This window comes from Balaenoptera physalus, assembly GCF_965194825.1.
Source record: "Balaenoptera physalus genome assembly, chromosome: 2".
NCBI classification, from domain to species: domain Eukaryota; kingdom Metazoa; phylum Chordata; class Mammalia; order Artiodactyla; family Balaenopteridae; genus Balaenoptera; species Balaenoptera physalus.
The window spans coordinates 139,067,537-139,084,358 of record NC_138883.1 but is presented as its reverse complement, the minus strand read 5'-3'; the positions used below and the strand labels follow the sequence as shown (position 1 = coordinate 139,084,358).

Sequence of the window (16,822 nt, the reverse complement as noted above, 5' to 3'; positions counted from 1 at the left end):
CATCTTATCTTTGATAAAGGAGGCAAGAATATACAATGGACAAAAGACAGCCTCTTCAATAACTGGTGTTGGGAAAGCTGGACAGCTACATGTAAAAGAATGAAATTAGAACACTCCCTAACACGGGTACAAAAATAAACTCAAAATGGATTAAAGACCTAAAAGTAAGGCCAGACACTATAAAACTCTTAGAGGATTACATAGGTAGAACACTGTGTGACATAAATCACAGCAAGATCCTTTTTGACCCTCCTCCTAGAGAAATTGAAATAAAGACAAAAATAAACAAATGAGACCTAATGAAACTTAAAAGTTTTTGCACAGCAAAGGAAACCATAAACAAGATGAAAAGACAACCCTCAGAATGTGAGAAAATATTTGCAAACGAAGCAACTGACAAAGGATTAATCTTCAAAATATATAAGGAGCTCATGCAGCTCAATATCAAAAAGCAAACAAGCCAATCCAAAAGTGGGCAGAAGCCCTAGATAGACATTTCTCTAAAGAAGATATACAGATTGCCAAGAAACACATGAAAGGATGCTCAACATCACTAATCATTAGAGAAATGCAAATCAAAACTACAATGAGGTATCACCTCACACCGGTCAGAATGGTCATCATCAAAAAATCTACAAACAATAAATGCTGGAGAGGGTGTGGAGAAAAGGGAACCCTCTTGCACTGTTGGTAGGAATGTAAATTGATACAGCCACTATGGAGAACAGTATGGAGGTTCCTTAAAAAACTAAAAATAGAACTACCATATGATCCAGCAATCCCACTAGTGGGTATATACCCTGAGAAAACCATAATTCAAAAAGAGACACATACCACAGTGTTCATTGCAGCACTATTTACAATAGCCAGGACATGGAAGCAACCTAAGTGTCCATCAACATATGAATGGATGAAGAAGATGTGGTACATATATACAATGGAATATTACTCATCCATAAAAAGAAACGAAATTGAACTATTTGTAGTGAGGTGGGTGGACCGAGAGTCTGTCATACAGAGTGAAGTAAGCCAGAAAGACAAAAACAAGTACCGTATGCTAACACGTATATCTGGAATCTAAACAAAAACAAAAACAAAAACAAAAACATGGTTCTGATGAACCTAGGGGCAGGACAGGAATAAAGACACAGATGTAGAGAATGGACTTGAGGACATGGGGAGGGGGAAGGGTAAGCTGGGACAAAGTGAGAGAGTAGCATTGTCATATATATACTACGAAATGTAAAATAGATAGCTAGTGGGAACCAGCTGCATAGCACAGGGAGATCAGCTCCATGCTTTGGGACCACCTAGAGGGGTGGGATAGGGAGGGTGGGGTGAGATGCAAGTGGGAAGGTATATGGTGATATATGTATACATATAGCTGATTCACTTTGTTATACAGCAGAAACTAACACAACATTGTAAAGCAATTATACTCCAATAAAGATGTTTAAAAAAAAGAAAAAGCTGGTTGGTTACAAGCAAATCACATTTGTGCTCAGGACTCTAATATTAAATGGGCATTTGTGTGTCTGTGAGAGTGCGTCTGTGTGTGTGTGTATGCCTGTGTGTTTTGGTTTGGTTTTATAGTTCTTGGCTAGAGCCTCCTCCACACTGTCAGCTCTTCTGATCCAAACTGTAATCCAGGTCATCAAGGGAATTCTTCAGCCAGTGCTCCAACACTCAACTTCCTTCCTTTCCTAACCTTGACTGACCGTGAGTGTAGTATAACGGGAGTGAGCATGGTGAGAAAAGTCCCTGGATTAGAAGTCGCAAAATGTGATTCATTTTCCAGTCTTGGTTCTGTTTTAGGAGAAGTGACTGTCACTTGTAAACTGCTCTCAATTCCAACAAGTCATTTCATCTTTCTGACAATTTGTAATTTATTGTTTTCTCCCTTTGACAACAGAGCAATATGAATATTTACCCTTTTGTCATATCAAGAAGAGTTGGGTTTCTATAAAGGTAGACCAGTCCCCAACACTTTATGGAGCTTCTGATCTCAAAGGGACAGAGTGCTTCCAAGACTCTGAGGACCCCCACCTTCACCACCAAATCTTCAAAGAAGAGGGTCTGCCGTTTACTCACGGAGCTGCTCCAGGTGGTCAGCACTGTTAGACTCGGGCATGGCAGTGATGGTCACCAGTGGACATGAATTCCCTCCTAGCGTCTGGCAGAGAACCTCCTGCCGGAAGTAGACCTGCTTGGGGTTCACGCTTTTTTCCAGAACGTCAAGGTGAGTCTGGAGCAGAGATGAAACAGAAGTGTATATTAAGATTTTTGATAATAATAATAGGTGAAAGCAGCAACAAAGCTTATATTCATCTAACTCCGTATAGTTTAGAAGTATTTTTGTTAACCTAATCTGCCTGACAGTGGGCATTAAGTGATTTAAAAGGGGTGCTCTTCCTACTCCCTGGAAGAAGTTCAGTGAGGCTGAACAGGAAGCATCATGCCTGCTTATGTCTGCACAGTAGAATATCTGTTTTCAAGTTGCACTGAAAGCAAAAGAGCAGGGGCATACAACATTCTTCCCCTGACAGTTGCATGTAAAGAATGCTGTTACCATGAAGACAGAGTGCATGCAGGACACTCGGGAACATGAGACAGAGCTTCAGCAGTTCAGATTACTTTAGAATCAAGCAATATAAGGAGAGTAGGGAGCATATTGAAGGAAAATAGAAAGCAATTGATCCAGGGAGAATGCTAAGTGAAGAGAACCACTAACTGGTAGCAATTGATTTTCCCCACCCTACCTTCCCATTTAAACATTCATTTAAAATGCAGAAAGATACAAAAATGGGATAACCATTGAAAATAGGGTTCTTGGTCAACAATCTTTAAGACCTCTGAAGATACTTTCAATAACCCAAACAGCAGAATTAGTCATAAAGATGTTAAGAGATTGCCTCCCAACCACACTGCATACCCTAACAACAGGGACACGGTGACTTCAGTAACCAGTGAAAGGGAAGCGGTCCTTCTCCAATACAAGAACGTCAGTGCACACAATCGTCCTTCCAGCTAAAGATCAAATAGGTATTAACACATTCAAACAGGTATTAAGAGGGCCGAGGAAAAACTGCCCACCTTGTTATTTAACAAATAACATGTCTGCTAGACAAATGAAACAAACATGACTCCTATGAAAATATTTATAAAAGATTCATAATACATTTTATGAAAAATGGAGTAATGCTTTCAAAAGGTAGAGGAAGTGTTTACATGTGAAAAAGATTTACTACAGAGGTGCTAGGCAGAATAATGGCTCCCCCAAAGACGTCCATGCCCTAATCTTCAGATCCTGTCAATATGTTACCTTACATGACAAAAGGGACTTTGCAGATATGTTTAAGACTGAGGTCTATTTGAGGTGGGGGGATTATCCTGCATTAACCAGTTGGGGCCAATCTAATCAAAAGTACTTAAAAGCAGAGAACTTTCCCCAGCCACAAAGGACCAGAACCACATGCAAAGGACTCAGCCTGCCATGCTGGGGGGTAAAGGGGTACAAAGTTGAGGAATGCGGTGTCCTCTAAATGCGGGAAAAGGCAAGGAAATAGATTATCCTCCACCATCCTCCAGAAGGAACACAGCCCCAATACCTTGATTTTTGCCCAGTGATTTTTATCCATGTTGAACTTCTCACCAAAAGAGCTGTAAGTTAATTTTTTCAATTGTTTAAGCTACAAAATTTGTGATAATTTGTTACCGCAGCAATAGAAAACCAGTACACTGGGAAATAAGAGAAAGAATGTCCTAAGTTAAGTAAAAATCTTAGCATCTGGGTAGGAAGAGACTAAAATCTACTTGTACTCTATTGAAACATTTGACTTACAAGGAAAAAGAAAAAATTCCAAGGAAAGAAAAGATTACCAGATGATTCTGTGGCCTTTCCTATAGCTTCAGGGATACCTGAAAATTTGACCCTGAATCATATCCTCCTTACAACTGAGACCCCAAATCATCTGCCTCCACACAGCCTGTTTCCTAGATTAATATGAATTTATTATTCCCTATCTGCATCAACATAAGTTTAATGTCCTAGGAAACTCTTGCCCAGGAAAATAGAAATTACAAATAAATTTATTTTTCATAAATTTATTATTTTTCAGGAACATCTCATCAACTCTTCAATAGAAAGTATCAATGACTTGATCCAAGACCCTTTGAACCCCTCTCCTCAAGATTCTTGCCTTACAGCGTCCACCAATCTTTAACCATTATATCATGATCTTTACCCAATGCTAATCAAGCCCCTACATTAAAATACCTGACCTTAACAAAACTTTAAAGTCTTAATAAATACCCCAGCTTTGCCCTTCCCCCTTTGAGACACTATCAAGACTCTGTCACATTCTCCCTTATCAAATATATTAGTTTCCTATCACGTCTGTAACAAATTACCACAAATTTGGTGGATGAAGACAACACGAGTTTATTGTATTACAGTTCTGGAGGTCAAAAGTCCAAAATGGGTTTTACTGTGCAAAAATCAAGGTGTTGGCAGGACTGTGCTCCTTCTGGAGGCTCTAGAAGGTAATTCATTTCCTTGCCTTTTCCAGCTTCTGGAGGTCAGCTGCTTTCCTTATCCCATGGTGTCTTCCTCCACATTCAAAGCCAGCAATCGCATCATTCCTACCCTGGCTTCCATGGTCAAAGCTCCTTCTCTGACTCTGACTCTTCTGTCTCACTCACTCATGGTTAAGGACCCTTGTGATTACATTGGACCCAGTCTAATAGTTCAACATAATCTCTCCATCTCAAGAGGCTTAACTTAATCACATCTGCAAAGTCCTTTGTGCCACATAAAGTAACATCCTCACATGTTCCAGGGATTAGAATATGAACATCTTGGGGTGGGCGGTGGGCATTATTCTGTCTAACACACCAAGGTACGCAATACACTTAGGTTTGTGTTAGAAACAGGTTGTTCTGGTGGTATTTCTTGGAGCCAGCATTTGACACAATACTAAGAAAAGGAATTAGAAGGATCATGGTTACTCCAGGTTCAAGATGAGATTCAGCTAAGGCCCATTTATCTGACCAAACCTTTGTACTTCAGTCTTCTGATTGTTTGTCAAGTGCTAATGAATGCCACGCATTGTTGTGATGCACCAGCACTAGAGATTAGGTTGTAGTCTCACACCCCTGGGGAGACAAGGAGGCTCACTAATGGTATACACACAAACACAAAGGCCCTGCTTAGAGTTTGAAAGTACAGAGGATTATAATCAAGTAAACCTATAACCCGCCAAGGTTTTGCTCATGAGTTTCTGCTCATACATGCTCAGCTATGCAAGAGCTCAGGAAACATATCATCTTATCTTTATTGACATTAATAACTTGAAGACAAATTTCAGCTGCCCCAAATCAAACTAAAGAATGATATCAAAGGACAGTTCAGTTAAACAAGGTTTGCCTAAATGACTATTGGAAAACACAGTTACTACATAATACAAACATTAAAAATAATTTTTTAGGGAGAAAACACATATTATCAAATGTTAATCGCATCATCTGGTTCTAAAACGGAAGTAAAAAGAAATGTGTAGGTGAGGAATAAAGTAAAACAAAATATTAACTTTTCAACTTACATGAACATAATATTATTTAATTCTTGAAAATGGAAAGGCAGAATGGCAAGATGACTAAGAGGGCAGGATCTTGAGTCAGACTGCCTGGGTTCAAAGTTTGGTTGTGGATTCTAGAAGAGTCGTGTAAATTCTGTACTTAACCTCTTTGTAACTCAGTTTTCTCATCTTTAAAATGTATATAAAATGGCATTACCTATGTCATTCAATGATTGCTATAATTTAGCGGTTTATTGTGGATGAGAAGTGCCTGTCATACAGGAAACACTCAATTTTAGCTGTTATTTTTGATGAAGAAATGTAGGTTCAAAATTTTTTTAAGAACTAAAAGGGAAACACTAGTAGAATTATAAACACTGTAGGAAAAAAAAAATCAAAGAAAATATGGTCACTCCATGTTGCATAAAAGAGAAAGAAAGAAAGAGAGAGAGAGGGAAGGAAGGAAGGAAGGAAGGGAGGAAAGAAGGGAGGAATGGGGGAAGGGGGAGAGAAAAAAAGGAAGAAAAACAGTGACGCATCAAAATGACAGAAGTAACACCAAAAATTGTCTTGAGTATAAATAGGTTAAACAGCCTTATTAAATGACAAAAACTTTCAGATTAGTTTTTTTAAAATCTCACTGCCTATTGTATATAAAAGGAACTTTCAAAGAGAATAAAAAAAAGACCCATGATGTGTATGATAAACACTCCTAAATTATCTTCTTGTTCTGTTTGCCTCCACTAAAATATTTTAAAAGAGAAATATTGAAACTAAATGGTTAAGCAAACATAAATTAAAGCGGGCCTGGCAAGAGTGATATATGACAAAGTCATATTCAAGACCAAGTGCATTAAATGGGATTTAAAAATCTTATTTTGATAAAGGGCACAATTCACAATGAACATAAAAAACTCATAAATCTTAAGAATCAAATAACACAGAATTGAAATGTACAACACAAAAATGGCAGAAAGGGAAATAATTGTGCTAAGAGTGGGAGGCTTTAAAGCAGTACCTCAGTCTTGAATAAATCAATTGCAAAAAAAAATGATATAGAGTATTTGAACAATATTGTTTTTTATAGATATATGTCAAGCTGTCTTTACAGAGAGCATCCTTTATTTTTTTCTTAAACATTCAGGGAACTATAACAAAAATTAATCATATGCAGGACTATGAAAAAGTATTCACTAAAAGTTTTTTAAAAAGCAGATATTGTACAAGCCACATTTTCTGACAATAATTGAATGAAATTAGACTTAAGTAAAAATGGTTTTAAAAACAGGAAAAATAAAACCATTAAGGAATAGGAAAACATCCTCCTAAAAGAAGCTCATGAAAGAAATTCATATATTAAAAAGAAAATAAATATTAGATCAGTGTAATTAAAGCGCTAATAGAAGAAGTGTCCATCTGGCATCCCAGGAGAGAAGGCACAGGACAAGAATGAAAATGATCCCATCTGAATGTCGGCCCGTCTCAGTCACGCCGGTAAAAGGAAATTCCAGCACCCTCATAAAGAGTCAAGATCGCCCTGGATTTAGATGATACTCTGTGATCGTAAATGAATTATTTTAATCACTTTCATACATTTCTGGGTGAAAATTGCTCCCAATATTAATTATTGAAATCTGAACTGAGTAGACTCTGCCTCACAATTACTATCAAGATTCCAGGCCCCCAAACTAGGAAATCAATACCCTTTCCTGAATCATTTCCCAAAATGTAACCTTCAGGATGTTATGAAGTGCTGGGGTATAGAGGGGTGGAGATTCATAGCCAAGGCACCTGGGATATGGTGAATTAAAGAAAATGAAAACATTTTCATGGCTGCAGAATTGTTCAGATTCTTTAACATGCCAATACACATTTTGAACTCTTAGAAGAAAAACTAGCAAACAGTGTTTCAAGAATTTATGTGACTCTTCAACCTTTTTTCTCTAAAGATCTCAGGATCATGGAGTGCTGTAGAATACACTTTGGGAAACACTGTCTGCTGAATTGAGGGTTTTTGTTTTGTTTGTTTGTTTGTTTTGTTCTTGCCATCAAAGTTATTTGTTTCACATTTTATTATGGCTACAAGATGTGGAGGAGATGGGGGAGAGATAGAGACCCTTCTCCAGAAAAGTACTGGCCATCATTCTGTGATGTCACAAAAGTTACAAACAGGCCATAGCTCTTCTTGCCAAATCTTGAAAAAAAATTAAATCTAGATTCTATAAATCAGATAAGGGCAGGAGGCTTGGAAGCAGTTTTGTCTGTAGAAGTCATCAAACACAATTAGATACAAAAGAAAAAAGTAAAAAAAAAAAAAAAAAAAAAGAATAAACCTCTTTTGCCCACATACATTGTCCTTTAAAACGGGGGTCCCCAACCCCAGGGCCATGGACCGCTACCGGTCTGTGGCCTGTTAGGAACTGGGCCACACAGAAGGAGGTGAGCGGCAGGGCGAGCCAGCGAAGCTTCATCTGTATTAAAACATCTCCCCGTCGCTTGCTTTACAGCCTCAGCTCCGCCTCCTGTCAGCATTGTGGTGAGTTGTATAATTATTTCATTATATATTACAATGTAATAATAATAGAAATAAAGTGCACAATAAATGTAATGCACTTGAATCATCCCAAAACCATCCTTCCCACCCTCAGTCCATTGAAAAATTGTTTTCCAAGAAACTGGTCCCTGGCGCCAAAAAGGTTGGGGACCCCTGCTTTAAAACACTGTCACGTTAACGGGCAATGCTGGAGGAAGCAAAGTTCGAAAGTTTTCTTCTCCTATGAGTTCTTTGTTAATTTTTTATTATGACATTTTTCATGATTACTAATATTACAATTCAACAAATGCCTAATGTCTTTTAGCTTAAGCCCATTTTCTGTAATTGTTCACGCAGCCATCTCCTTGTGCCCCTTAATGAAATCTCTGTCCCTTTGATCATCCACCTGCCACCGAATACATAACACCTCTGTGCTTAGTGCATTATTCTAGCTCCAGTCACACAGACAACTTCCAGAAGAAAACCAATTATAAACTTCTGTTGGTTTGCCTTTTGCAAAAATGGCTTTGTACTGTTCTCCTGAAGATGATTTTTAGGTGAACGCCCCCATCTCAGGTCCAGCAAGGCCATGTCTAATTGGATATTGTTGGGATCACTGATGAGAGAAGCAGGGCTTCTGAATGTGTGTGTCAACAACCAACCGTAATAACATCCCTGCGGAAGCCAGAAGGGTGGGTTTCTTTATAAAAATGGGAATGAGTTCAAGGCAATTACGGAAACCCCCAGAGAGGCTGTCTTAAAAGAAAATCCTACCTACCCATGAAAGACATCCGGCTGATAACTTAGCCTGCAGCCTCAGTGGTGCCTCTCGGCAGGAGTCTTCTGCCCCTTCTGCTTTATCAGCTACTCCCTTAAAACTTCCATAAAAGGCTTCACTTGACCTCAGCAGGTTACCCTGCTGGTGGCTACTGATAAAGTAAGAAGCACTATACACTCAAAAATTGTTCGTTTCTCATTGTTATCCCCTAAACTGCTACACTCCCTGTCCCCCCTAATTCAGAAGAAAGCTCACCCCTAAGGAGATGGCCTATTTTATTTGGTACTGCCTAGTTCTCAGTTGTCACTTAAATACACTCATCAGAGAATCGAAGGCTTCTCATCACAAGAACAAATGACACCTTTAAGCTAAATAGAAAGCAAGAGAACATGCTGTAAGCAGGTTCTAATGAGCTTTCTCAAACTGCCCCAGTCTGCCAATACCATTCTCCCTAAGTTATACAGATTGACTTTGAGACTGAGAGAAGTGATTAGTCTCTAGATGTGTACTCACAGATTTGCTGATTAGTGACTTTAATACCCTTTTTCCATTAAAAATAAACCAAGTTATATTGCTGATGATTTGGAAAAGAGAGTAAAGAAAAAATAATTACAATCAACCACCCTAAGAAAACCATCAGTAGATTTTGTATTTATTTCTTTTTGGTCCTTTATTGGAATTTTTTTTACATAATTTTAATTTTATTATGTATTGTGGAATGGGTATCTTCCAATCAGTCCAACAGAGAAAATAATCACACATCATCATAAAAAAGAGAATAGGGACTTCCCTGGTTGTGCAGTGGTTAATAATCCACCTGCCAGTGCAGGGGACATGGGTTTGATCCCTGGTCCGGGAAGATCCCACATGTCACGGAGCAACTAAGCCCGTGCACCACAACTACTGAGCCTGCACTCTAGAGCCTGCAAGCCACAACTACTGAAGCCCGCATGCTTAGAGCCCGTGCTCTGCAACAAGAGAAGCTACCGCAATGAGAAGCCCGTGCACCACAATGAAGAGTAACCCCCGCTCACCACAACTAGAGAAAGCCTGTGTGCAGCAACAAAGACCCAATGCAGGCAAAAAAATAAATTAATTAATAAAAATAAATTAATTTTAAAAAAAGAGAGAATAAACGTTCTAATGGTCACCACCTAATATTGTTTACTAGTTGTAGGCACTTGGCTAACACTTGCTATGTATCAAGTCATGTAATCTTGATAACCTGTAGAATAACCACTTCAATGGTTCCAATTTTACAGATGTGAAAACTGAGGCTGAGAGAAGTTAAATAGCTTGCCCATGACTACACTGCAAGACAACACAGAGCTTAGACCCAAATCCAGGCCTGACTCCAAAACTTGTTCTTACATTGTGCTCAAAACCCTGGAATTCAGGGGTCCCTGTGGTCAGTGACTTCACCATCCACACACACCTCAGCTCCTCCAGAATGGCTCTTTGTGTTCAAGTCCTCAACATCAGGACCCTTTACTGGTGCCTGTCCTTTCTTTTGGCCCATGCAAAGATAGGTGTCTGTCTATTGATTAAGTGACAGCACTGATTTATGACTTGCTCATTGCATCTTCGATCTACCACATGTAAGTCGATATTTCCTACTTGACACATTTTAAACGTGAGCCCTTTATAAGAGATTGTGAATATGGCATTCTAATTCTCAATTCTTTCTTTTTCTCTCCCTCTCTCCCCCTCCCCTCCCTTACTCTCCCCACAGTACACTCCATTTTATCTCTAAAGATGATGCTGGTAGCATCTACCACAGTGGGTATATGCATCTGGTGAAAACCCTACTCTACCCTTCAAAAGCCTTAAGCTCTCCCAACACATGTATCCTACTTCTGAACACTTTTCTCATCTCTTGCCAACTCATGTAGTTATAAGTTCTCAGTGAGATCCCATTTTCTTACTCTCTAAAATGTCCATCAGAAACTCTCTTGGGGCGCCACTTTCAACCAATACTCCTGGCTACCTAGGGGCAATCCAGAACATAATCCAAATACTTTAACAAATATTCTAACAACACTTTAACAATCATTGCAATTATTGATACCTTGAGATGGATGATTAAATAGAACTCCTTTTGCTTGCTTCATAATTACAATAATATTGTATTTCTTTCTTTCAGCTTTATTTTAATACTATAATTTGGACAATTATCCAACAGAGTTCCTGGCAAGCATCTGGAAGATATCAATTTGAAAGATCCAAATACTAATTCTCTTATTACAAGAGAATAATAAAACTTTTAAGGTTGTAAAATTATATTCATGTTGAAAAACCTCCAAAATACATGTCCTCTGCTATAAAAATGTCTATAATTAGTAAGTGTAATCCATATTATAAGTGATTTACAAAATTGTGAATTCCACATAGAAATATATTTTCCACCCCTCAGCATAACCCTCAAGTAACATCCAGTTAATTCTGCCCTTGGGGTATCATTCACATTTATCACTGATCTGTTGGAAGAAAACTGTTTCTCCTTAGGACATGTCCAAAAATAAAAATGACTAGTGTGCATTACAGAATGTACTTATTTTGTCCATGATGGGAGGAAGAGTTTTTTAAGAGAAGTCACAGAGTCAATTATTGTCTTAAACCTGGAGAAGACAAAGCCCATGCATTATTGGAAATGCAAAACCTAAAATTGAGTATATACATTTTTTACTTCAAGTAACAAATCGTCTTTCTTATTCTGTTCTACTCATTTAAAAGAAATGAAAAGCTACCCTTTTCCTGTCTCTCTTTCTCATTAACTCTCCTCTTCCTAGTGGGAAGAGGTTCAGTCAATAGGCAAAGTAACAAGCCAATAAGCATCAATAACAAGACCTCTCTCTTCCTCTCATTGAGATCAAGTGATGGTGGGGTCTTCTTTTCTTGAATTTTTGTCCCCCCTCAATATGAAATTATCCCCAACTTGACCTCAGTGGCTCCTAAACTATTTGTTGATTGTAAACTTTAGACCTTGTGCTTTAGTCTGACAAGAGTACTAAGTGGTCCCAAAGACAAAAGCTATGACATACAGTAGTTACTGCAATGGCAGCCCACTTTTATAGGTGCATATAATCATCAGGTTGTGTGATTATATAACCTCCAATGGTTGAGTTCAAGTCATCAACCCAAGATTTTTGTCTATAACTCTGGGTGCTATGGATGTGGTTCAGGTGAGAAGGGTGTTGTTCCCCAAACATGATCCCATTTTTATTCCAAGATGCTTTGATGGGTCCTTGCTAAGTGCCTACAAGCTGATTCAAAGTCTGAAATTCAAAGTAAGAAGCCAGATGCAGTCAAGGCCGGCTGAAGGAGTTTCAGACTTTCTATTCAGACAGGAATAGATGTCAAAGGCCAGTACTCTGTTCCCTGCTTGGCCACTAGCTAAATGTGAGATTTCTAGGCTTCAGTTTTTGCATCTATAAATGATAAAGGTGAATTAGACAATTCCCCAAGCCCCTTTGTATTCTAAACTTTTATACTAATTGCCACTGAGAATCTCCAGGAGGTCAAAGATATTCTAACAAGGGTAAAGAATAGTGTCCTGGAACCACAGATCATTCTCCAGATGGAAAAGGCAAACCCGCATTCAGAAAGGAATCCCCTTGCCCAGTAGAGTTTTCATGTGCAGGGTTTCACAGGCAAGACAATAAGAACAGCTGTTGAAGGCGATCATGAATCTTGCCTGTTGTAAGTCCCTAAAGGCAACGAGCATGTTTTAAAACAAACATGCCTTGTTACAGCAAAGCTTGTGATGCACATTTCTTGGATTAAGTTCTTGAGATCTCTAAGTACAATACGCAAATAATACTAGTTGTATATCTTTTGCAATCTGGGAAATAGTAAAAAAAAAAAAAAAAAATCTCTCTTTAGGCAAACCAACATATGGAGAGAAGGGCAGATGTACTTTTATGAAGCAGTTAGCCAAGTGGTTTAAGGTATGCCTTCTCAATGGAGAAAAAATTGTATTTATGCTTGAACATTCCTTCTGAGGGGAAAGATGTTCTTGGTTATCATCTTTTCCAACTCCTTATCACAGACTTGCAATGAAAATGCTCATCCTTCAGGCTAAGTGATATATCCGTTTGCTTATACACATATTATTATAAATATGCTAATAACATTTTGCATTAATGCAGAGGGTGAAAGTACTTTATAAGAGATACTTTAGCTCATTAATCCTCAGGATATCCATGAAATAGCTAGGGGAAAGGGATGGTTTGCCAACTTTTTCAAAGGACAGGAAACTGTATGGTTTAAGCAGTTTGCTCAGATGGGTCAAATGAGCCCTGTGCAGGGCCTGATAGGACATTGGAATGCTGACTTCGAGTTTGGACAGGTTGACACTACCCTCCTCTCATAAAAAGATTGTGACCCACATTTGCAGTGATTCAGTGCTTTATTGTTCCACCCTTCTTGTCTGCCCTGGATCCTTCTAGCAACCTCCAGCCCACAGCCATGGGAACCACTGGAAATGGGGAAGCAGCTGTAAGGTGAACTCAGGGAGTTTTTCCAAGCTTCACCTCCTCACCCTCTGCTTCACTCCTCTCAATGCACCCAAGTCCTTTAAATCTGCATCTCAGCTGACCTGCATGGTTTTACCCCATTTCGACTGAATGATCTCATTCTAATCTCATTTCTCCTTGCTTAATTTGAGGGCTTTTTAAAGATAGAGCCCCTAAGAAATGTCCCCCTGCCCTCCACCTCCCACACTCAACCTGCAGACGAAGAGCACTAGATGCCACTGGGGCCTCCAGAATGTCACTGCTCATGACCTCAGCCTCGAACTCTGTCCAAGGAAGGAAAAGGGACAAATAGAAAGCCACCAAGTTAGTGACAACAAACCCTGGCTCCCTTGGAAGGCTGAAGTCCCCACCAGGATGACAGGGTCTCCTGAATGTTTCCAGGAAAACCTCAAAGAGCCCCTTCAGTTGGGCCGCCATAAGGCTGTAGAGAGGAAGTTACCATGAGGGCGGTGTAGGTGTAGGGATAGTGGTAGGCCAGGTAGCAGACATCCTCGGCATGCGGGAAGGTGACGGCAAAGGTGAGGGTGTAATAGCACTTCCCAGACTCTGCCCCTGTGATGGCTGCGCTCTGGCGATAATGATTCCTACAAGAGAAAGGAGAAGAGAAGAGAATGAGGGAAAGGTGGGGAAAACAGTCATTTAGGGTTCGAGATGCCATAAACCTTTAGTGTTATATACTAGCAAGATGTCCTTCACTTGAAACACTTGGTGAGCAAAATTTAGAAAACGGAGAAATAGAGAAGTGAGCTTACTGCCAGGTCATGAGCCCAAATCAGCAACATCTAGGCTAATCCATCTGTCTCCTAATTGTGGCATCTATGCCATAGGCCTTTCCTCGCTGTGTCTGAAAATGAAGGCTATAGAGTCACTGAACTAGAAAACAGAGGAAAATGTGAATAATTCTGTTCTTCCTGGGATTTTATTGTAGACATATATTTTATTACCCAAATCTGGGTTCCTCAACCCCTGCCTCTCTCCAGATAACACAGAGTCCGGCTTCTCCTTTCCTTTCTGCCTGCCAGATGGTTTATTAGCAATCACTACTCTATACAGAGTTCCAACTCAACACAATGTATGTTATCTTGTTATCACTGTAACAACCCATTGTGTGGATGAAAGAACAAAAGCTTAGAAAAAATCCATTTGTCAAAGGTCAAAAGGCTAGTAAGTGGCCAATACAGGACTCAAACCCAGATCTGCCTGCAAGGCCTTTGTTCTTTCCACTACACAATACTTTCTTCCCAAAGGAAAACGTTTGTCACCCCAAATGTGGTTCAGCTTCTTACAGCTTGAGAATGCACATTTTCCTTTGTCAAAGGTGAAGAACCAATGTTGACACTTCAGAGAACAGTATCAAAGTAATTTGCACCCAGAAGTACATTCCAAGCAATATTTTCCCTATACGCTGCCAGTTAACGCTCCCTCCTTGCCTCTTGATGCTGAGACAGCTGTGCAGGCTTTCCTGAGAAATGTTATCATCAAGGCTGCATTATAATGCAAAATACACCGGGACACCAAAAGATGTAATTCCACCTTTGAACATTTACAACGCTGGCTTTCTTGTCCGTTGTGCTTTGGGGTTTCATTGGGGGAAAGGGTGGGGAGAGGGAAGAAACAGCAGATAATTATTCTGTGCGTTCTTGCAAATATAAAAGATATGGATTATTCTTTTCTGCCTTTTTTGCTACCTTCATGACACCTCCCACCAAAGCAAAGAAAGATCAAGTGAGCAAGAAAGGAAGAAATAGAAAATCTACTGTCTGGTTTTGTGGTTTTTTCAATATTCATAAAACTAAGAATGGGAGTAAGGGAAATTGGTAGTTCCACGGACTATGACCTATCAGGCTATACACTTCTCTTGCATCAGCTTCTGCCAACATGGCACACTGGATCCTTGGTCATCCTAGGGAAAGAAGGAAATCCCCAACGATGTACCAGCTTTTCAGCATCCTATTAATAGGACCCATAGCCTTTGTGACTACAGGACTAGAAACTTCAAAAAGGCAACTTTTTTTTTTTTGTTTTTCCTTGACCGCACTGCTCTGCATGCAGGATATTAGTTCCCTGACCAGGGACTGAACCTGCGCCCGCTTCAGTGGAAGCAGAGTCTTAACCACTGGATCACCAGGGAAGTCCCCAAAAAGGCATCTTTACCCATGGTGCCATCTGGATCTTGCTACCTAATTGAGTCTATTTTCTCCAGATTTCCCCAAAGTTCCATAATTTCTCCGGAGCTAAGGCTCTCATTATTAGCAAGTATGTAAAGAAGCAGATGGTAACTCAGAAAGCGTGCAAACCACATGTGCTCTACCTTTATTCACTCTGATTTCAAGGCTCCACTGCAAGCACACATTCAGTTTACACCTAGCTGAACCTAGTCAATTACACCTCTCTTCTAAGTGAAATGAGCCAGTCAACATTTTGACAACCAATCAGAATGTGGAATAGAGCTTCACATGCATGAGTGTGAAAACACACACATCACACATATATATTCATGAAGGTAAAGGCAGGTGGAAACATTCATCTAGTGACTTGCCATCCCCAAATTTTTCACCTACATGCAGTGGAGACAGAGCCTGCATCTTTCCTCAAGATTAATAAGATGCTCCCGAGGCCAGTGGGGGTGGTCTCATCTGACATGAGCCTTGCTTGTTTTTAGGCTTCCCACTGTACTAAGTACACTGAAGTCACATCACAGGCACATTCATCCTAAGCAAATTCTATGCTACCCCACCAGCCACCAGAGAGAACAAGAGAGAGAGTAAAAATAAGAATATGAAATTCCCATCCCTAGGCTCTTTCCACCATTCAGACCAAAACTGGACTCCAGGCAGGGAACAGCTACAGTGAAATGGAGAGAGAAATAAAACAGAATAATTTTTAGCTTTTGAGCTTCTGTGGGCCAAGGATCTAGTGATGTAAGGAAAGTTTAGAATGGTAGTTTGGGCTATAAAATCTACTTCCTCACCCTCCCAACACACACACACACACACACACACACCTGTTGTACACACACCCTTGCTGTAGCTTCATGGGCAAGATTGTCGTGGGCAAGACTAAAAGCTCCCCACTAATAATCCAGCCCTCTTCAGGATGGTTGCTGATGGCTGGAATTTAAGAAAAATGAAAATCACCTCATTTAGGATGAGTTTCAGCTAAAGGAGATTCATTTGCAACCCTAATCCAGGGTCTACGCTGTAGGTGAAACTAAAGCAAACGTCAGGCTTCCCCACTGGAGTCTCCTGGTGGCCGCATTGTAGTGGGAGAGTCCCGGAGATGACTCCACCTCTAGCAAAGCTTTCCTCTTCAGAAACCTTTACACATTCCCAAGATCACCTTCTTCAAAGTGAAGTGTTGCATAAATCTCCAAAGTGAAACACTTGACTTGCTACAATTA

At 39.7% G+C, this 16,822-nt stretch overlaps 1 protein-coding gene across 1 annotated transcript in view; it reads right to left on the bottom strand.

Moving 5' to 3' along the window:
- AGBL1 (AGBL carboxypeptidase 1) overlaps positions 1–16,822 on the bottom strand; it is a 790,601-nt gene that overhangs the window by 573,401 nt on the left and 200,378 nt on the right. The window contains 2 exon segments of the mRNA XM_082449060.1: positions 2,092–2,245; positions 13,862–14,006. Coding sequence (XP_082305186.1) covers positions 2,092–2,245; positions 13,862–14,006 — 299 coding nt within the window.